Source organism: Somniosus microcephalus, chromosome 4 (assembly GCF_052327205.1).
Source record: "Somniosus microcephalus isolate GS21.2 chromosome 4, FLI_Smic_1.0, whole genome shotgun sequence".
Lineage (NCBI taxonomy): Eukaryota > Metazoa > Chordata > Chondrichthyes > Squaliformes > Somniosidae > Somniosus > Somniosus microcephalus.
The window spans coordinates 96530610-96553123 of NC_140990.1; the positions used below are offsets into that span (position 1 = coordinate 96530610).

General features: G+C 51.2%; 1 protein-coding gene across 1 annotated transcript in view; it reads left to right on the forward strand.

The window, feature by feature from the left end:
• dhrs1 (dehydrogenase/reductase (SDR family) member 1) overlaps positions 1–18927 on the forward strand; it is a 43638-nt gene extending 24711 nt beyond the window's left edge. The window contains exons 4-9 of the mRNA XM_085985115.1: positions 2323–2402; positions 6724–6856; positions 7240–7383; positions 9089–9158; positions 11744–11824; positions 17552–18927. Coding sequence (XP_085841241.1) covers positions 2323–2402; positions 6724–6856; positions 7240–7383; positions 9089–9158; positions 11744–11824; positions 17552–17688 — 645 coding nt within the window. The 3' untranslated portion in view covers positions 17689–18927. The remainder of the gene's footprint in view (positions 1–2322; positions 2403–6723; positions 6857–7239; positions 7384–9088; positions 9159–11743; positions 11825–17551) is intronic.
• The last annotated feature ends 3587 nt before the right edge of the window (positions 18928–22514 follow it).

Consider the following 22514-nt stretch of genomic DNA (forward strand, 5'->3'; position numbering starts at 1 on the left):
GGGTTTATGAAAGGGAAATCGTGTTTGACAAATTTATTAAACTAGTAGGGTAGATAAAGGGGAACCAGTGGATGTACTATATTTGGATTTCTAAAAGACATTCGATAAGGTGCCACATAAAAGGTTATTACACAAGATTAGGGCTCACAGGTTGGGGGTAATATAGTAGCATGGATAGAAGATTAGTTAACGGACGGAAAACAGAGAGTAGGATAAACGGATCTTTTTCAGGTTGGCAGGCTGTAACTAGAGGGGTGCCGCAAGGATCGGTGTTGGGGCCTCAGCTATTTACAATCTATATTAATGACCTAGATGAAGGGACCGAGTGTAATGTATCCAAGTTTGCTGATGATACAAAGCTAGGTGGGACAGTAAGCTGTGAGGAGGACACAAAGACTCTGCAAAGGGATATAGATAGACTAAGTGAGTGGGCAGTAAGGTGGCAGATTGAGTATAATGTAGGGAAATGTGAGATTATTCACTTTGGTAGGAAGAATAGAAAAACAGAATATTTTTTAATGGTGAGAAACTTTCAAATGTTGGTGTTCAGAGAGATTTGGGTGTCCTCGTGCAAGAAACACAAAGCTAGCATGCAGGTACAGCAAGCAATAAGGAAGGCAAATGGCATGTTGGCCTTTATTGCAAGGGGGTTGGAGTATAAGAGTAAGGAAGTCTTGCTCCAATTGTACAGGGCCTTGGTGAGACCACACCTGGAGTACTGGGCACAGTTTTGGTCTCCTTATCTAAGGAAGGATAGACTTGCCTTGGAGGCGGTGCAACGAAGGTTCACTAGATTGATTCCTGGGATGAGAGGGCTGTCCTATGATGAGAGATTGTGTAGAATGGGCCGATACTCTCTGGAGTTTAGAAGAATGAGAGGTGATCTCATTGAAACATACAAGATTCTGAGGGGGATTGACAGGGTAGATGCTGAGAGGTTGTTTCCCCTGGCTGGAGTGTCTAGAACTAGGGGACATAGTCTCAGGATAAGGGGTCGGCCATTTAAGACTGAGATGAGGAGGAATTTCTTCACTCAGAGGGTTGTGAATCTTTGGAATTCTCTGCCCCAGAGGGCTGTGAATGCTGAGTCTTTGAGTATATTCAAGGCTGAGAGAGATTTTTGGACTCCAGGGGAATCAAGGGATATGGAGATTGGGCAGGAAAGTGGCGTTGGGGTCGATGATCAGCCATGATCTTATTGAATGGCGGAGCAGGCTCGAGGGCCCACTCCTGCTCTTATTTCTTATGTTCTTATTCCCCCAATTTTCTCACCTGTGCGGCTCTTCCTCACAAGCAAGCCTGGGCAGCGAGTGCCGGCAGAGTATTCCACGTGGGGGGCATCACAGCCGAGTGGCGGCCGAGACCCTTGTCCGACCGTCCAATGCTTTCCAGCATGAGCACCTGGCTAATTTAACCCCCCCCCCCGCCCCATCCTGAACCTAGGGGGGGCACTGAGCCCCGATTGTAGCCCCCATTCCACCGCCCCCGGTACAGCTAACTCAACATAGACCCAGCTGGGGCGCGGGGGGGAAATGGAACCCGGGCCTCCCTGCTTTGTGTGGGGGCTCAGTGCATAACCTCACTACCTGTGCGGCTGATCGATACCGCCCGTTTTGCACCTCTGCCCGAGTCAAATTTCTAGGCCAGAGTCATAGTTATACAGCACAGAAAGAGGCCCTTCGGCCCATCGTGTCCGCACCGGCCATCAAGCCCTGTCTAATCTAATCCCATTTTCCAGCACTTGGTCCGTAGCCTTGTATGCTGTGGCGTTTCAAGTGCTCATCTAAATGCTTCTTGAATGTTGTGAGGGTTCCTGCCTCTACCACCCTTTCAGGCAGTGAGTTCCAGATTCCAACCACCCTCTGGGTGAAAAAGATTTTCCTCAAATCCCCTCTAAACCTCCTGCCTCTTACCTCGAAACTGTCCCCCTGGTTATTGACCCCTCTACTAAGGGGAAAAGTTCCTTTCTATCTACCCTATCTATGCCCCTCATAATTTTGTACACCTCAATCAGGTCCCCCCTCAGCCTTCTCTGCTCTAAGGAAAACAACCCCAGCCTGTCCAGTCTCTCTTCATAGCTGAAGCGCTCCAGCCCAGGTAACGTCCTGGTGAATCTCCTCTGCACCCTCTCCAATGCAATCACATCCCTCCTATAGTGTGGTGACCAGAACTGCACACCGTACTCCAAACTATTTCCTCTGGCGGAGATTCCATAACAAGGGGCACAGCCTTAAAATTAGAGCCAGGCTGTTCAGGGGTGATGTCAGGGTGTGTGGAGTCCACCCTCGTTCGACCGGTTTAACCCTTTCTGCTTCTCTGTAGGGAATATTAAATAACCAAGGAAAGAAATTCTGGGAGACTCCGGCCTCTACCTGGGATGACATCAATAACGTTGGTCTGCGGTGAGTATATAAAGCGGGTTGGGTTGCGGGAGGTCCACCGTCTCTCTCTCTGAGCAATTGCCTGATCTGCACCTGTTTTACCATACGTTGTCGGTCAGCTTTTCCCGTTCCGAGTTCCCTTTTTCACGTATCCAGAACTTATTAAAGATCTGACATTGGCACGCACTTGTTGTCTGCACCACTCGCCATTCCCATCACCCCCTGTGCTCGCTGACTTACATTGGCTCCCAGTCCGGCAATGCCTCGATTTTTAAAATTCTCATCCTCGTGTTCAAATCCCTCCGTGCCTCGCCGCCCCCCCCCCCCCCCCCCCACCCCTCCCCATCTCTGTAACCTCCTCCAGCCCCACAACCCTCCGAGATCTCTGCGCTCCTCCAATTCTGGCCTCTTGTGCATCCCCCAGTTTTAATCGCTCCACCATCCAGGCTACTATGTGAGGCAAAGGAGGAGATTGCAGGGGCTCAGACACAAATTTTCAGAACCTCTCTGGCCACAGGGGATGTACCAGAGGACTGGAGAACAGCTAATGTAGTACCATTATTCAAGAAGGGTAGTAGGGATAAAGCAGGGAATTACAGGCCAGTGAGCCTAACATCAGTGGTAGGGAAATTATTGGAAAAAATTCTGAGGGACAGAATTAGTCTCCACTTGGAGAGGCAAGGATTAATTAGGGATAGCCAGCATGGCTTTGTCAAGGGAAGATCATGTCTGACCAATTTGATTGAATTTTTTGAGGGGGTGACTAGGTGTGTGGATGAGGGTAGTGCAGTGGATGTGGTTTACATGGATTTCAGTAAGGCTTTCGATAAAGTCCCGGATAGGAGACTGGTCAGGAAGGTAAGAGCCCATGGGATCCAGGGTGCCTTGGCACATTGGATCCAAAACTGGCTTAGTGGCAAAAGGTAGAGGGTGATGGTGGAAGGTTGTTTTTGTGACTGGAAGCCTGTGTCCAGTGGTGTACCGCAGGGATCAGTGCTGGGTCCCTTGCTGCTTGTGGTCTACATTTAATGATTTGGATGTGAATGTAAAAGGTATGATCAGTAAGTTCGCAGATGACACGAAAATTGGTGGGGTGGTAAATAGCGAGGCGGGAAGCCTCCGGCTACAGGACGATATAGATGGGTTGGTCAGATGGGCGGAACAGTGGCAAATGGAATTTAACCCTGAAAAGTGTGAGGTGATGCATTTTGGACGGACTAACAAGGCAAGGGAATACACAATGAATGGTAAGACCCTAAGAAAGACAGAGGATCAGAGGGACCTTGGTGTGCATGTACATAGATCCCTGAAGGCAGCAGAACAGGTGGATAAGGTGGTTAAAAAGGCATATGGGATACTTGCCTTCATTAGCCAAGGCATAGAATATAAGAGCAGGGAGGTTATGATGGAGCTGTACAAAGCGCTGGTAAGGCCACAGCTGGCGTACTGTGTGCAGTTCTGGTCGCCACACTATAGGAAGGATGTGATTGCTTTGGAGAGGGTGCAGAGGAGATTTACCAGGATGTTACCTGGGCTGGAGCGCTTCAGCTATGAAGAAAGACTGGACAGGCTGGGGTTGTTTTCCTTGGTGCAGAGAAGGCTGAGGGGGGACCTGATTGAGGTGTACAAAATTATGAGGGGCATAGATAGAAAGGAACTTTTCCCCTTAGTAGAGGGGTCAATAACCAGGGGGCATAGATTCAAGGTAAGGGGCAGGAGGTTTAGAGGGGATTTGAGGAAAAACTTTTTCACCCAGAGGGTGGTTGGAATCTGGAACTCACTGCCTGAAAGGGTGGTAGAGGCAGGAACCCTCACAACATTCAAGAAGCATTTGGATGAGCACTTGAAATGCCATAGCATACAAGGCTACGGACCAAATGCTGGAAAATGGGATTAGATTAGACAGGGCTTGATGGACGGCGCGGACGCGATGGGCCGAAGGGCCTCTTTCTGTGCTGTATAACTCTATGACTCTATGACCATTGGCAGCCATGCTGAAGTAGGGCTTTCGAGCTTTACTTTAATTAAAGCGTTAAGAATGGGAATCGAATGAGCTAATAGGCCTTTGCAGTAGTAAGCTTTTTCTAAGTTGCTGAACTGGCAGTTGAGATAACCTAAGAATGACATGTTGATTTTGCAGTACTGTTCGAATGATTAACGACTGCAAGTTGTGTGACTTGGAGACAATTGCAAATAGCCGGATGTGGAAACCCTAAGAGGATGTAAGTTCTGTTCTGGCAGGAAAGTAAAACAGTGAGTTGGAAGTAAAAGAGACCTAGAGAGGCAGGAAAGGAGGACAACGAGTCAGAAGTACAATGTTGGTGAGACCCCAACTGGTATAAACAAAGGTCGTAGGTGCAACAACAGCTTGCAGTGATAACAGACATATACTTTTCCGGTAATAAAGGCGGTACCTTAATGTAACGCGGCATAGGCAACCAATCAGTAAATGTGCACGCGGGGCGAAACCCAATCAAATTGTTAAGATGGATTGTGCACGAGGCTAATTATGTACCAAAATTTTGTATAAAAGACTGCTTAAAACTTTGTATCATTGGAGAGAAGCCTGGCTAGACAGATAGCAGGTTGTCTCCCCATCGGTGCAAATAAAGACTGCTTGAATCTTCGAACGTAGACCTGGTGTCGAGTGTTTATTTCAAATACTCCACTTCAGCAGCCTAGGCCTTAAGCTATGGAATTGCCTCCCTAAACCCCTCTGCCACTCTACCTCTCCTCCTTTAAGACACTAATCTTTGACCAAGCTTTTGGTCATTTGTGCTAATATCTCCTTATGTGGCTCGGTGTCAAATTTTGTTTGCTAATCGCTCCTGTGAAGCGCCTTGGGACATTTTACTACATTAAAGGCGCTGTATAAATGCAAGTTGTTGTTTGATGTTTTTGGCATAGATCCACTTTTTTTCCATTATAAATTCCTGTGTCCACATTTAGTAAGGGTTTTCCCTACATAAGAACATAAGAAATAGGAGCAGGAGTAGGCCAATCGGCCCCTCGAGCCTGCTCCACCATCCAATAAGATCATGGCTGATCTGATCCTAACCTCAAATCTACTATCACTCTCCATCCCACCCGAACCCATGTGATCTCCCGGGAGAGGCGAAAAACCAGATTTAAAAAAAACCAATGGCCAATTTGGGAGAAAAAATCTGGGAAATTCCTCTCCGACCCATCTAGGCGATCGAAACTCGTCCAGGAGATCACTGTCCCTATATTTTCTACAGTACTTACCTTCTGTAAAAGGCACATAAACTTGTGCCTCCAATTGCACAATCTGGCTCTGTGTTCCCACAAATCGTTCAGATGTGCTTTCGGAAAAATATTGTCATCTGACATTTTTTCTTCAGTTGCAGATTTCTAATGTTGAAAATGAGGGATGGAGTAAAAAAGAAAATGTAAAAAAATACTTATTTCACAATACAGCACCTTTAAGTTCATCTCGTGGTCAAATTAGACACCACTGTTGCGAACAGTCTGCTTCAGCCTCAGACAGATGCCAGGGAGAGGGGCGGAGTCGGTGGCTAGGGAACGGAGTTTGTGGCGAGGACCAAAGACAACGGCCTCAGTCTTCCCAATATTTAGTTGGAGGAAATTTCTGCTCATCCGGTACTGGCTGTCGGACAAGCAGTCTGACAATTTAGAGACAGTGGAGGGGTCGAGAGAGGTGGTGGTGAGGTAGAGCTGGGTGTCGTCAGCGTACATGTGGAACCTGACGAGTTTTCGGATGATGTCGCCACGGGGCAACATGTAGATGAGAAATAGGAGGGAGCCAAGGATAGATCCTTGGTGGAACACCAGAGATAACGGTGCGGAAGTGGGAAGAGAAGCCGTTGCAGGTGAATCTCTGGCTACAACTGTATAGATAAGAATGGAACCAGGCGAGTGCAGCTGGACAACGGTGGAGAGGTGGTGGAGGAGGATGGTGTGGTCAACCGTGTCAAAGGCATATTGTATGTCTGTGTACTTACTGTCAGCTTCTCCAGTCTAAATGCCCGCGTCCACATTTCTAATGGGAACTGCCTATGTAAACTCGTCACACTGCAATTACACCCTCCCCCCTCCCCCCCCCCCCCCCCCCCCGCGGTGGCGCTGTGGGTCATCGTGGTGCAGTGTGTCAGACACTGACCTTTCACCCTCTGGGACATGGGGTCACCCTTGACGAAACTGCCATCTGACACTCGCTGTCTGGGTGACCATGGCACTGAGAAACCTGTACCCAGCGAGGGGTCAGTGCCCTGAGGAGATAAGGGAGGGCCGGGAGGGGTAGAGGAGGGGAGGAAAAGCCCTGGTGGCCAAAGAGTGTCCAACGCCCTGCTTTTTCCTGTAGGGGGCACTATATCTGCTCGGTGTATGCTGCTCAGATGATGGTTGAAGCGAAGCAAGGACTGATCATCATCATCTCCTCGATGGGTGGCCTGCGCTACCTCTTCAACGTGGCATACGGAGTTGGCAAGGCCGCAGTAAGTACCCGCCGGATCCGGACAATGTGGCTAACCAGGTCTGCAGGGGTCAGACATTGTTCGTTCACCTTCCAGGAGCTGGGGTCAAATCTAACTCTGATCTCTTTCCCTCTCTGTCTGTCTCTGTCTCTCTCTCTCTCTCTCTCTCTCTCCTCTCTCCCTCTGTCTCTCTCCCACCCCTTCTCTCTCTGTCTGTCTCTATCTGTCTCTTTCCATCTCTCACTCGCCCTCTCTCCCTCTCTCTCTGTCTCTCGCTCTCTCTGTCTCTCTTTCTGTTTCTCTCTCACTCTCCCACTCTCCGTTTCATGCCCACTCTCACTCTCCCTCTCTCTCTCCCTCTCACCCCTGTCTCCCTCTCACTCACTTTCTCTCTCTCTCCACAGTGTGACCGTCTGGCGGCAGACTGTGCCCAGGAATTGCGGAGAGACGGTGTGTCGTATGTTTCTCTGTGGCCTGGTGCGGTCCGCACCGAGACCATTACCGACATGATCATCAACAAGGAGGCCAAGACCCAAGCGCAGCAGCGGGTGAGTGAGTCCAGGTCCCACCAGCAGGGAGCGGCATGATTACCAGGTCCCACCAGCAGGGAGTGGCGGGAGTCCCAGGTCCCACCAGCAGAAGGCGGCATGATTATGAGGTCCCACCAGCAGGGAGTGGCCTGATTACCAGGTCCCACCAGCAGAGAACGGCTGGATTATCAGGTCCCACCAGCAGGAGACGGCTGGATTATCAGGTCCCACCAGCAGGGGAAGGCGGGAGTACCAGGTCCCACCAGCAGGGAACGGCATGATTACCAGGTCCCACCAGCAGGGAGCAGCGGGAGTGCTAAGTCCCACCAGCAGAGAGCGGCATGATTACCAGGTCCCACCAGCAGGGAGTTACTTGATTACCAGGTCCCACCAGCAGGGAGCGGTATGATTATCAGGTCCCACCAGCAGGGAGCAGCTTGATTACCAGGTCCCACCAGCAGGGAGCAGCTTGATTACCAGGTCCCACCAGCAGGGAGAGGTTTGATTATCAGGTCCCACCAGCAGGGGGCAGCTTGATTACCAGATCCCACCAACAGAGGGCGGCGGGAGTACCAGGTCCCACCAGCAGGGAACGGCTTGATTACCACGTCCCACCAGCAGGGTGCAGCACCTTTACTAGGTCGCACCAGCAGAGAGCGGTATGATTATCAGGTCCCACCAGCAGGGAGCAGCTTGATTACCAGGTCCCACCAGCAGGGAGCAGCTTGATTACCAGGTCCCACCAGCAGGGAGAGGTTTGATTATCAGGTCCCACCAGCAGGGGGCAGCTTGATTACCAGATCCCACCAACAGAGGGCGGCGAGAGTACCAGGTCCCACCAGCAGGGAACGGCTTGATTACCACGTCCCACCAGCAGGGTGCAGCACCTTTACTAGGTCGCACCAGCAGAGAGCGGCATGATTACTAAGTCCCACCAACAGGGGCAGTTTGAGTACCAGGTCCCACCAGCAGGGGGCGGCGGGAGTACCAGGTCCCACCAGCAGGGGGCACCTTGATTACCAGGTCCCACCAGCAAGGAGCAGCCTGATCACCAGGTCCCACCAGCAGGGAGCAGCTTGATCACCAGGTCCCACCAGCAGGGGGCGGCGGGAGTACCAGGTCCCACCAGCAGGGGGTGACGGGCGCACCAGGTCCCACCAGCAAGGAGCGGCACGGGGCCAAGAGAGCGATCAACTCTGGGAAAGGAACTCACCGAGCCCTTACAGGATTGTCAGAGCGCTGGAGCATAGAATCATCCAGAATAGGAGGCCATTCAACCCCTCTAGCCGGTTACATAGGCACAGGAGGAGGCCATTCAGCCCCTCGGCCCTGTTACATAGGAAGGGGGAGAGTGAAGGGAAGAAGGGGCGATGGGAAGGGAGTGAGAGTGAGGAGACGGAACGCGAGGGAAGGAGAGGGAGGGAGGCAGAGGGAGAGGGAGGGAGGCGGAGGGAGAGGGTGAGGGGCAGGAGAGAGGGCAAGGGGAGAGGGAGAGCGGGAGGGAGGGAGAGGGATTGGGTGAGGGGAGGGAGAACCAGCGGAGATGGGCGAGAGAGTGAGGGAAGGGAGAGGGGGTTCAGGGAAGGGAGGGAGAGGGAAGGAGAGAAAGGGTGAAGGAGAGAGAGAAAAGAAAGAATGAGGGGGCGTGTCCGACGGTCTCCAAGTGGGAACATTATGGCGCTGAGCCGTACATTGATGAGCTCTCCATGTTGTCTGGTTTCAGGCAATTGACATGTTCACCAGCGGTGAGACCCCCGAGATGAGCGGAAAGTGCATCGTCGCCCTGGCGACAGGTCAGTAAACCCCTCTCCTCGCGCCAGGTCTCCTTCCCGATGGGGATCCCCCCTTGACACTCGGTGCAAGGGTGAAAACAGGCCTTAAAATGGGCGCTGTGCTAATAAGAAACGCCCGTTTGAAAGTCCGGCAGTTCTAGTCCTAAAGTGCATGATTTACACGTGCCTCTGGAGCCGCTCGATCAGATACCTGCAGGTTTGGCACTCGAGCTATTTTCGCTCCTTGCACCCACTTCCACTGAAGGCGCAGAGTGCTCGGGCTGGCACACAGCGGCAGGTTTCAGGGTGGCTCAGGGACCGGAGGAGAGGCCGAAAAGGTTCTCTGACGGGGCTGCCGGAGGCCTTGGTGGAGGAGGGATGTCCTGTACCCGCAGGGCGGGTAAGCACACCACCTCCGCCCTCCTGTCCCTCTCTCCTGCAGCAGCTGGTGCTGCTCTGCCTGGCCTCTCACGTCCTACTCCCATTCCCCGTCCAGTCCAAAGGGGGGACTCCCCCAAGCAAGATGCCCGTGACCAAGCACTCCTTTTCGCCTGGTGACTCCTAATAAGGTGGCGTAGCACTGCGCTCTTTTTAGGTGAAGTCCCCGGAGAGTTTCCTGAATAAATGTTGCTCGAGGGTTGGTGGCGTCTTCACAAAAGTGTCCCAAAAAGCCTCCCGAATGTGTTCCAAATGTCCTCCACAAACCTCCAGCAGCAAGTGAACAGTAAAGGGTGATAAATGTTTCAGTAGCGCTTGAAATCCGCTCCAAGGGCTAGTTTACTCCCAATCAGCTGGTCGCTGTCAGGAGAGGGCGTCAGTTGAAGCACCGAAATGGCGTACCGCCTCCCTAATGAGTGCTAACAGGCAATTTAATTGTCAATCAGCCCCTTAACGAGCCTCCGGGCAGCCGTTCCTAGTGCAAGCTTCAACTCCTTTACCAAGATGGCGCCTTGCGCTAAACACGGGCTAAACCGACGTTGCAGCTCAAGACCCCAACTTGGCCACCTCTGTAGCACCTAAAGTAGCCGCAGAAAGGCTGTAATCCCGAATATCGCTGTGCTTCCTTTGACAGTGATTTGGCTGTCCAGAGCGGTAACCTCACAATGCTCCTCTCCGATAGTGACTCCGCCTGTACCCTCACCATCCTCCTCTCCGATAGTGACCCCGCCTGTACCCTCACCATCCTCTCCGATAGTGACCCCGCCCGTACCCTCACCATGCTCCTCTCCGATAGTGACTCCGCCTGTACCCTCACCATCCTCCTCTCCGATAGTGACTCAACCTGTACCCTCACCATCCTCCTCTCCGATAGTGACTCCACCTGTACCCTCACCACCTCCTCTCCGATAGTGACCCCGCCTGTACCCTCACCATCCTCCTCTCCGATAGTGACCCCGCCTGTACCCTCACCATAATCCTCTCCGATAGTGATGCCGCCTGTACCCTCACCATCCCTCTCTCCGATAGTGCTCCTGCCTGTACCCTCACCTCCTCCTCTCCGATAGTGACCCCGCCTGTACCCTCACCATCCTCCTCTCCGATAGTGACCCCGCCTGTACCCTCACCTCCTCCTCTCCGATAGTGACCCCGCCTGTACCCTCACCATCCTCTTCTCCGATAGTGACTCCGCCTGTACCCTCCCCATCCTGCTCTCCGATAGTGACTCCACCTGTACCCTCACCATCCTCCTCTCCGATAATGACTCCGCCTGTACCCTCACCATCCTCTCCAATAGTGACCCCGCCGTACCCTCACCGTCCCTCTCTCCGATAGTGACTCCGCCTGTACCCTCACCATGCTCCTCTCTGATAGTGACCCCGCCTGTACCCTCACCATCCTCTCCGATAGTGACCCCGCCCGTACCCTCACCGTGCTCCTCTCCGATAGTGACTCCGCCTGTACCCTCACCATCCTCCTCTGATAATGACCCCGCCTGTACCGTCAGCATCCTCCTCTCTGATAGTGACTCCGCCTGTACCCTCACCTCCTCCTCTCCGATAGTGCCCCTGCCCGTACCCTCACCACCTCCTCTCCAATAGTGACTCCGCCTGTACCCTCACCATCCTCCTCTCCGATAGTGACTCCGCCTGTACCCTCACCATCCTCCTCTCCAATAGTGACTCAGCCTGTACCCTCACCATCCTCTTCTCCGATAGTGCCCCTGCCTGTACTCTCACCATCCTGCTCTCCGATAGTGACTCTGCCTGAACCCTCACCATTCTCCTCTCCGATAGTGACTCCGCCCGTACCCTCACCATCCTCCTCTCCGATAATGACCCCGCCTGTACCGTCAGCATCCTCCTCTCTGATAGTGACTCCGCCTGTACCCTCACCTCCTCCTCTCCGATAGTGCCCCTGCCCGTACCCTCACCATCCTCCTCTCCGATAGTGACTCCGCGCGTACCCTCACCATCCCCCTCTCCGATAGTGAGTCTGCCTGTACCCTCACCATCCTCCTCTCCGATAGTGACTCCGCCTGTACCCTCACCATTCTCCTTTCCGATAGTGTCCTCGCCTGTACCTTCGCCATCCTCGTCTCCGTTAGTGAACCTCACCGTTCTCTCTGCCTGTACTCTCAATGTGCTCATGTCTCTTCTATCCAACAGATAAGAATCTGTTGAAGAAGTCGGGCAAGGTGCTGATGACCTGTGACCTTGCCACGCAGTACGGACTCAAGGATGTGGATGGTGAGCCCGAGCCCCTCGGTCAAGCTGGTCGGCTTCTGACCTCTTTACAATTGCTGGTCTGACAAGATGAATGTCTCTGGGCCCCCAGTTAGGTGTCGGAGAGTGAGAGGAACACTGTCAGTTCGACACATTGAGGGTCACGGTGGGCAGTAAGGTGGCAGATGGAGTATAATGTAGTTTCAGAAACCAGCAAAGGTTGACCAAAAAATTGATTAAAAGGGAAAAAATAGAATATGAGCGAAAACTAGCAAGAAATATAAAAGCAGATTGTAAGAGCTTCTACAAGTATGTATAAAGGAAAAGAGTAGCAAAAGTAAACGTTGGTCCCTTAGAGGCTGAGACAAGAGAAATTATTATGGGGAATAAGGAAATGGCAGAAACGTTAAACAAATATTTTGTATTTGTCTTCACAGTTTAAATCAAACGTGGCCACAGTAAATAATAATTCTAATAGGTCTAAGAGCATTAAAAAAACAAGCCTGAAGGCTTTGTGTCTTAATGCGAGGAGCATTTGTAATAAGGTGGATGAATTGGCTGCGCAAATAGAGGTAAACGGATATGATTTGGTTGGGATTACGGAAACGTGGCTCAAGGATGGCCAAGACTGGGAACTCAACATCCAGGGGTATTCAATATTCAGGAAAGATAGGCAAAAAGGAAAGGGAGGTGGGGTAGCATTACTGGTTAAAGAAGGGATTAATACAATTGTAATGAAGGATATTAGCTCTGATGACGTGGAATCTGTATGGGTAGAATTGAGAAATACTAAGGGGAAAAAAACATTAGTGGGAGTGGTATACAGACCTCCAAACAGTAAGGCGGAGGTTGGGGATGGCATTAAAAGGGAAATTAAAGAAGCGTGCAATAAGGTCACAGCAGTCATCATGGGTGACTTTAATCTACATATAGATTGGGCTAACCAAATTAGTAACAATACTGTGGAGGAGGAATTCCTGGAGTGTTTACGGGATGGTTTCCTGGACCAATATGTCGAGGAACCAACCAGGGATCAGGCCATCTTAGACTGGGTATTATGTAACGAGAAAGGATTAATTAGCAATCTTGTTGTACGAGGCCCCTTGGGTCAGAGCGATCATAATATGATCGAATTCTTCATTAAGATGGAGAATGAAGTAGTTGACTCCGAGACAAGGGTCCTCAATTTAAATAAAGGAAACTACGATGGTCTGAGGAGCGAGTTGGGTAGGATTGATTGGGGAATGCCACTCAAAGGGTTGACGGTGGATAGGCAATGGCAAACATTCAAAGACCGAATGGATGAGCTACAGAATTTGTTCACCCCAGTTTGGCATAAAAATAAAACAAAAAAGGTGACTCAACCGTGGCTAACAAGGGAAATTAGGGATAGCATAAGATCCAAGAAGAGGACATATAAATTGGCTAGAAAAAGCAATAATCCTGAGGATTGGGAGCAGTTTAGGAGTCAACAAAGGAGGACAAAGGGATTAATTAAGAAAGGGAAAATAGAATGTGAGAGTAAGCTAGCAGGGAACATAAAAACTGACTGTAAAAGCTTTTATAGATATGTGAAGAGAAAAAGATTGGTGAAGTCAAGCGTAGGTCCCTTACAGTCAGAATCAGGGGAATTTATAATGGGAAACAAGGAAATGGCAGACCAATTAAATACATACTTTGGTTCTGTCTTCACAAAGGAGGACACAAATAACCTCCCAGAGATGTCGGGGAACATAGGGTCTGATGAAAGGGAGGAACTGAAAGAAATCAGTATTTGTAGGGAAATGGTGTTAGGAAAATTGATGGGACTGAAGGCTGATAAATCCCCAGGGCCTGATGGTCTACATCCCAGGGTACTTAAGGAAGTGGCCCTAGAAATAGTAGATGCATTGCTGGTCATCTTCCAGAACTCGATAGACTCTGGAACGGTACCCATGGATTGGCGGGTAGCTAATGTTACCCCATTATTCAAAAAAGGTGGTAGAGAAAAAGTGGGGAATTATAGACCGGTAAGCCTGACATCGGTAGTGGGGAAAATGCTGGAGTCTATTATAAAAGATGTAATAGCAGAGCACTTGGAAAGCAGTGACAGGATCGGACAAAGTCAACATGGATTTACAAAAGGTAAATCATGCTTGACTAATCTACTGGAATTTTTTGAGGATGTAACTGGTAAAATAGATAAGGGAGAACCAGTGGATGTGGTGTATTTGGACTTTCAGAAGGCTTTCGATAAGGTCCCGCATAAGAGATTAGCGTGCAAAATTAAGGCACATGGGATTGGGGGCAAGGTATTGACTTGGATAGAGAACTGGTTGGCGGACAGAAAGCAAAGAGTTGGAATAAACGGGTCGTTTTCCGAGTGGCAGGCAGTGACTAGTGGGGTACCGCAAGGATCGGTCCTAGGACCCCAGCTGTTCACAATATATATTAATGATCTGGACGAGGGAATTGGATGTAATATCTCCAAATTTGCAGATGACACAAAGCTGGGTGGGAGGGTAAGCTGTGAGGAGGATGTCGTGAAACTCCAGTACGATTTGGACGGGTTGGGTGATTGGGCAGAAACATGGCAAATGCACTATAATGTGGATAAATGTGAGGTTATCCACTTTGGTGGCAAAAACAGGAAGGCAGATTATTATTTGAATGGCAATAGATTGGGAGAAGGGGAAGTGCAAAGAGACCTGGGTGTTATTGTGCACCAGTCGCTGAAGGTAAGCATGCAGGTGCAGCAGGCGGTTAAGAAGGCAAATGGTATGTTGGCCTTCGTAGCAAGAGGGTTCGAGTACAAGAACAAGGATGTCTTGCTACAGTTGTACAGGGCCTTGGTGAGACCGCACCTTGAGTATTGTGTGCAGTTTTGGTCACCTTACCTGAGGAAGGACGTTCTTGCCATGGAGGGAGTGCAGCGAAGATTCACCTGGGATGGCAGGAATGACGTATGAGGCGAGATTGTGTCGATTTGGCTTATACTCACTGGAGTTTAGAAGATTGAGAGGGGATCTCATCGAAACCTATAAAATTCTGTCAGGTCTGGACAGACTAGATGCAGGAAGGATGTTTATGATGGCCGGGGAGTCCAGAACCAGGGGTCATAGTCTAAGGATAAGGGGTAAGCCATTTAGGACTGAAATTAGGAATTTCTTCACCCAGAGAGTGGTGAACCTGTGGAATTCTCTACCACAGAGGGCGGTGGAGGCCAGTTCATTAAATATATTCAAGAAAGAGTTGGATATATTTTTTGAGGCTAAAGGGATCAAGGGATATGGGGAGAAGGCAGGGACAGGGTACTGAGTTTGGATGATCAGCCATGATCTCATTGAATGGCGGAGCAGGCTCGAAGGGCCGAATGGCCTTCTCCTGCTCCTATTTTCTATGTTTCTAAGACACAAAAAGCATACCAAAAATGGTGGGGAACCAAGGGTCTAATGAGGGTGAGGAACTTAACATAATTAATATAAGTAGAGAAAAAGTACTAGAGAAACTAATGGGACTAAAAGCTGACAAATCCCCTGGACCTGACGGCCTACATCCTAGGGTTCTAAAAGAGGTGGCTGAAGAAATAGTGGCTGCATTGGATTTGATCTTCCAAAATTTCCTAGATTCTAGAATGGTGCCAGCAGATTGGAAGGTCACAAATGTAACCCCACTATTCAAGAAAGGAGGGAGAGAAAAAACAGGGAACTACAGGCCAGTTAGCCTGACATCAGTTGTTGGGAAAATGCTGGAATCCATTGTTAAGGAAGTGGTAACAGGGCACTTAGAAAATCATAACATGATTAGGCAGAGTCAACATGGTTTTATGAAAGGGAAATCGTGTTTGACAAATTTATTAAACTAGTAGGGTAGATAAAGGGGAACCAGTGGATGTACTATATTTGGATTTCTAAAAGACATTCGATAAGGTGCCACATAAAAGGTTATTACACAAGATTAGGGCTCACGGGTTGGGGGTAATATAGTAGCATGGATAGAAGATTAGTTAACGGACGGAAATCAGAGAGTAGGGCTAAACGGATCTTTTTCAGGTTGGCAGGCTGTAACTAGTGGGGTGCCGCAAGGATCGGTGTTGGGGCCTCAGCTATTTACAATCTATATTAATGACCTAGATGAAGGGACCGAGTATCATGTCTCCACGTTTGCTGACGATACAAAGCTAGGTGGGACAGTAAGCTGTGAGGAGAACAGAGTCTGCAAAGGGATATAGATAGACTAAGTGAGTGGGCAGTAAGGTGGCAGATGGAGTATAATGTAGGGAAATGTGAGATTATTCACTTTGGTAGGAAGGATAGAAAAACAGAATATTGAGAAACTTTCAGATGTTGGTGTTGAGAGAGATTTGGGTGTCCTCGTGTAAGAAACACAGAAATCTAGCATGCAGGTACAGCAAGCAATAAGGAAGGCAAATGGTATTTTAGCCATTATTGCAAGGGGGTTGGAGTATAAGAGTAAGGAAGTCTTGCTACAATTGTACAGGGCCTTGGTGAGACCACACCTGGAGTACTGGGCACAGTTTTGATCTCCTTATCTAAGGAAGGATATACTTGCCTTGGAGACGGTGCAACAAAGGTTCACTAGATTGATTCCTGGGATGAGAGGGCTGTCCTATGAGGAGAGATTGTGTAGAATGGGCCTGTACTCTCTGGAGTTTAGAAGAATGAGAGGTGATCTCATTGAAACATACAGGAAACTCATTATTATCCGGCACCAATGGGACCGGCATGGTGCCGGTTTATTAAAAAGTCCGGATTACAGAGAGCTATAGTTAAAAGGTACGAGAGCTCCATACACCGCAACAAATCCAGGCTTCCCTGTTGCTTAGCAACATGTGCAGGAACTCCGGCCACAGACCAAGTGTCCCTGTTGCTTAGTAACAAGTGCATGAACCCCAGTTACACAGCCACAGATCCAGGAACTGCCACTAATATGAAGTAAAACTTACCTGAACCTACTCCTGAATTTTGCCGGTTAACAGAGATTTCCGGTACAAGATTCTGAGGGGGATTGACAGGGTAGATGCTGAGCGGTTGTTTCCCCTGGCTGGAGTGTCCAGAACTAGGGAGCATAGTCTCAGGGTAAGGGGTCGGCCATTTAAGACTGAGATGAGGAGGAATTTCTTCACTCAGAGGGTTGTGAATCTTTGGAATTCTCTGCCCCAGAGGGCTGTGGATGCTGAGTCTTTGAGTCTATTCAAGGCTGAGATCGAGGGGTCAGAGCGGCGAGCTCGGGTCGGAGGGGTTGGGGCAGTGACCTCAGTTCGGGGGTCAGAGCGGTGAGCTCGGGTCGGAGTGGTTGGAGCATTGACCTCAGTTCGGGGGTCAGAGCGGTGAGCTCGGGTCGGAGGGGTTGGGGCAGTGACCTCAGTTCGGGGGTCAGAGCGGCGAGCTCGGGTCGGAGGGGTTGGGGCAGTGACCTCAGTTCGGGGGTCAGAGCGGCGAGCTCGGGTCGGAGGGGTTGGGGCAGTGACCTCAGTTCGGGGGTCAGAGCGGTGAGCTCGGGTCGGAGGGGTTGGGGCAGTGACCTCAGTTCGGGGGTCACAGCGGTGAGCTCGGGTCGGAGTGGTTGGAGCATTGACCTCAGTTCGGGGGTCAGAGCGGTGAGCTCAGGTCGGGAGGGTTGGGGCAGTGACCTCAGTTCGGGGGTCAGAGCAGTGAGCTCGGGTCGGGGGGTTGGGGCAGTGACCTCGATCCAGAGGTCAGGGGTCGAGCTGGTGACCCCAGTGTTGACCAGTTCTCTCTCTCTTCTCAGGACGCTCCATCGTGCAGTATCGATCCCTGAAGTTCATGCTGCAGCAGCTGCCCAGCCTGTCCTGGCTCGCCACCATCGTGCCCTCATTCATCAAGGTGCCCAAATGGGTCCTGGCCCTGGCCGCCAATAAATTCTAACCCCCATCATCCTCAACCCGTCCCCCTTCCCTCCCCTACACTCACCTCATCCTCCTCTGTCACCCTCTCCCCTCTCCCCTCATCCCCTTCCCTTCCCTCACCCTCACCACCTCAACCCGTCCCCCTTCCCTCCCCTACACACACCTCCCCCTCATCCTCCTCTGTCCCCCTCACCCCTTCCCCTCTTTCCCTCACCCCTCCTCCTCAACTGTCCCCCTTCCCTCCCCTCGTCCTCCTCTGTCACCCCCTCCCCTCACCTTCCCCTCCCTTTCCCTCATCCCTCATCCTTAACCCGTCTCCCTTCCCCTCATCCTCCTCTGTCACCACCTCCCCTCTCCTTCCTTCACCCTCAACCCATCCCCCTTCCCTCCCCTACACTCCCCTCCCCTCATCCTCCTCTGTCACCCCCTCCCCTCAACTTCCCCTCCCTTTCCCTCACCTCTCATCCTCAACCCGTCCCCCTTCCCTCCCCTACACCTCCCTTCACCTCCTACCCTCACTGTCTCCCCTTCAGCCTCAATCCCTCCTCTTCCCTCAACCCCCTCTCCCCCTCTCCTCACTCCCCATCCTCTCAGCACCTCCCTCCCTCTCCCTACACCCCCTCCCCCCTCCCTACACCCCCCCTCGCCTCACCCCGTCCCGCTCCCTTTACCCCATCTCCCCTTACCCCTCCCTTCACCCTCAACCCCTCCCTTCCCCTTCACCTCTCTTCCCCCCCTACCCCCCTCCGCTGCTCACACTTCTAGCAGAGTGGGAGAGAGAGCTGAATTAAAGTTCCTGTCCATTCTGCTTCCTGGAGTTCACCCTGGAGCTAATCCGAGAATCCCCCGTCCCTCAGTCGCCTTCTACCAGTGTCGGTCTCTGGGTCAAGCGTCCTGCTGCCTCGTTTCCTCGGGCCCTGCCAATCGCCCTCCCACCCCCTCCTCTTCGTTTCTCCCCTCCCTGACCCCCGACCCCTCCCACCCCCTCCTCGTCACTTCTCTCCTCCCCTCCCGACCCCGCCTTCCCCCTCTTCTCCAATCTTGCTCTCCCCTCTCCACCCCACCGCTCTCCCTCCTCCTCCACTCCCCCCCGCCCCCCCCAAACACCCGGGCTTCCCCAGTGATTTGGAGTGTCTTATCTGTACATTCTGGTGAAGCTGGGGCAACGACACTGAACTCGAGGCGTTTCCTCAGCTGCCTTATTTACCTGAGAACCATGAGCTTTTCTTTACAATAAAACAATTTTTTTATAAACCTCTGACTGCTTCAGTCCCTCAGCTTGTAAACCGAAGCTAAGCTCACGGGTTCAGACCCGCTCTGCTTCTGGATTCTCACTTCTACGCTCAATGCTCACTTTAATGCTGGGCGTAGGAACCGCTCTCTCTCTCTCTCTCTCTCTGTGAATCTCTTTGGGTGTGAATCACTGTGTGCGAATCTCTCTGTGTGAATCTACCGGCGCAATCTTGCCAGCCCTGGGGAGGCGGGTATGGAGACGGGACTGCCGGGAAAATGGCAGAATCTCGGGGCGGTGCCATCTTGCCAGGAAGCGGGTAGCCGTCCCACGCCGGATTACAGCCACTTAACTGCCTGTTAACACTTAGTTAACAGGCAGGAAATAGGTTTAATACCATTTTGCCCACACAAGTGTGGGCTTCCCGAAGGCTCCGAACCCCGCCAGGGTCACTGAGGCGAGGTGGGGGTCGGAGGGGTGTAAAAGTGTGGTGTGAAGGTAAGTGATGGGAGTAAGTGTGGAGAGGTGAGTACGTGAGGTAAGTGCAAAGTGTTAGTAAAACCTTTGTTTCTTCCTGCAGGCTTCAGTCGGTGTGTATGCGGAGAGTCTCGCACCTCCGCGGCAGAGATGACAGATGACTGCTGCATTCTCCAATGCAACAACCATCTAATTTCTGCTAAAGAAAGACGTTTGATGCGTCTTGAGTACAAGAACTCATCAAACTACAGACAATGTCAAACGATGACGATTCATCTGTCAAAGATTTTTGACAGATGAAACATCATACACTGACGTTCTCTGTAACTGGATTCCCCTTAATTGGCCTGCTAAGCCCGCTGGGCGGACTTAACGAGGTCAATCAAGGGAAAATAGTGTGGGTTGGCCACAAGTCGATGGAGGCGGGACTAAAACCCAACAAGTGGGAGTCCCGCCTCCAAAAGCTCCCCATTGGCAAAATCACCGCCACTGTGTGCGAATCTCTCTGGGTCTGAATCACTGTGTGCCAATCTCTCTGGGTCTGAATTACTGTGTACCAATCTCTCTGGGTCTGAATCACTCTGCGAATCTCTCTGGGTCTGAATCACTGTGTGCCAATCTCTCTGGGTCTGAATTACTGTGTGCCAATCTCTCTGGGTCTGAATTACTGTGTGCCAATCTCTCTGGGTCTGAATTACTGTGTGCCAATCTCTCTGGGTCTGAATCTCTCTGGGTCTGAATCACTCTGCGAATCTCTCTGGGTCTGAATCACTCTGCGAATCTCTCTGGGTCTGAATCACTGTGCCAATCTCTCTGGGTCTGAATCACTCTGCGAATCTCTCTGGGTCTGAATCACTCTGCGAATCCCTCTGGGTCTGAATCACTGTGCCAATCTCTCTGGGTCTGAATCACTCTGCGAATCTCTCTGGGTCTGAATCACTGTGTGCCAATCTCTCTGGGTCTGAATCACTCTGCGAATCTCTCTGGGTCTGAATCACTGTGTGCCAATCTCTCTGGGTCTGAATCACTGTGTGCCAATCTCTCTGGGTCTGAATCACTCTGCGAATCTCTCTGGGTCTGAATCACTGTGTGCCAATCTCTCTGGGTCTGAATCACTGTGTGCCAATCTCTCTGGGTCTGAATCACTCTGCGAATCTCTCTGGGTCTGAATCACTGTGTGCCAATCTCTCTGGGTCTGAATCACTCTGCGAATCTCTCTGGGTCTGAATCACTGTGCCAATCTCTCTGGGTCTGAATCACTCTGCGAATCTCTCTGGGTCTGAATCACTGTGTGCCAATCTCTCTGGGTCTGAATCACTCTGCGAATCTCTCTGGGTCTGAATCACTGTGCCAATCTCTCTGGGTCTGAATCACTCTGCGAATCTCTCTGGGTCTGAATCACTGTGTGCCAATCTCTCTGGGTCTGAATCACTCTGCGAATCTCTCTGGGTCTGAATTACTGTGTGCCAATCTCTCTGGGTCTGAATCACTCTGCGAATCTCTCTGGGTCTGAATCACTGTGCCAATCTCGCTGGGTCTGAATCACTGTGCCAATCTCTCTGGGTCTGAATCACTGTGTGCCAATCTCTCTGGGTCTGAATCACTGTGCCAATCTCTCTGGGTCTGAATCACTGTGCCAATCTCTCTGGGTCTGAATCACTGTGCCAATCTCTCTGGGTCTGAATCACTGTGTGCCAATCTCTCTGGGTCTGAATCACTGTGTGCCAATCTCTCTGGGTCTGAATCACTGTGTGCCAATCTCTCTGGGTGTGAATCTCTCTGGGTGTCAATCCCTGCGCGTCAATCTCTGGGTGTGAATCACTATATGTGCTGTGTGTGTGTGTTAACCTCTCTGTATCCGCCGTGGCTCGGTCGGTCTCGCTCTCGTCTCTGAGGCAGAAGGTCGTGGGTTCGAGTCCCACTCCAGAGACTCAAACCCCATAATCCAGGGCTGACGCTCCCAGTGCCAGTACTGAGGGAGTGCTGCACTGCCGGAGGTGCCGTCTTTCAGATGAAACGTTAAAACAAAGGGCCCCGTCTGCCCTCTCAGGTGGACGAGAAAGATCCCATGGCCACTATTGGAAGAAGAGCAGGGGAGTTCTCCCCAGTGTGCTGGGGCCAATATTTATCCCTCAACCAACATTAGTAAAAAACAGATGATCTGGTCATTTATCTTATTGCGGTTTGTGGGATCTAGCTGTGTGCAAATTGGCTGTCACGTTTCCTACATTACAATAGTGACTACACTTCAAGAAAAGTACTTCATTGGCTGTGAAGCGCTTTAGGATTGTGTGTGTGTGTGTTTGAGAGTGAACCTGTCTCTATCGGCCGTGGCTAGGTCGGTCTCACTCTCATTTGTTGAGTCAGAAGGTCATGGGTTCCAGACCCCACTCCGGAAAATCAAGCCCCATAATCCAGGGCCGACACTCCCAGCGACAGTATTGAGGGAGCCTCTGCTGCACTGTCGGCAGCAACGATACCTGGATTCCAAGGGTTAAGTTACAAAGAGAGACAACACAAACTACCAGAACTACTGCTCTCGGCACATCTTGAGATCGACGCCATGCGGCGCCACATGAACACTCTCGACTTCTCTCTTCAGCAGCACTGACGCACTCTATCTCAAAGCTGTCCGGGTCCACAGTTCCATTTCATCCTTCGACTCATCCGACGCTGCAACAAAAAACTTTTTTTCCTTTCCGATGTCAAGGATCGCAAGCTTCATCAACTCTTGGACGCCAACGCCCCTCCGGAACCTTCTTCCCCTTCACTTTCCTCTGACCCCCCCTTCTCCCAATCTCATCCCCTGCCGCGTTTTCACTATCCCCTCTGACCTTCCACTCTCTGACCCCGAACGATTAATCCTCCACAAAGGCCTGAGCTTCATCCCCTTACACCCCCACCTCAATGAATTTCGAGCTCGGCACGATGTTGAGCTCTTTTTCCGCCGCCTTCGTCTCCGTGCCCACTTCTCTGGCCAGGAGTCTTCCCCCCGCACAGCTGATCCTTTCTCCCGCTTTCAGAATTCCCGTTCTACCTGGACCCCTCCCCCTGGCCTCTTACCCTCTCTAGATCTTTTCATCGCTAACTGCCACCGTGACATCAGCCGTCTCCATTTCTCTGCTCCCCTCACTCAC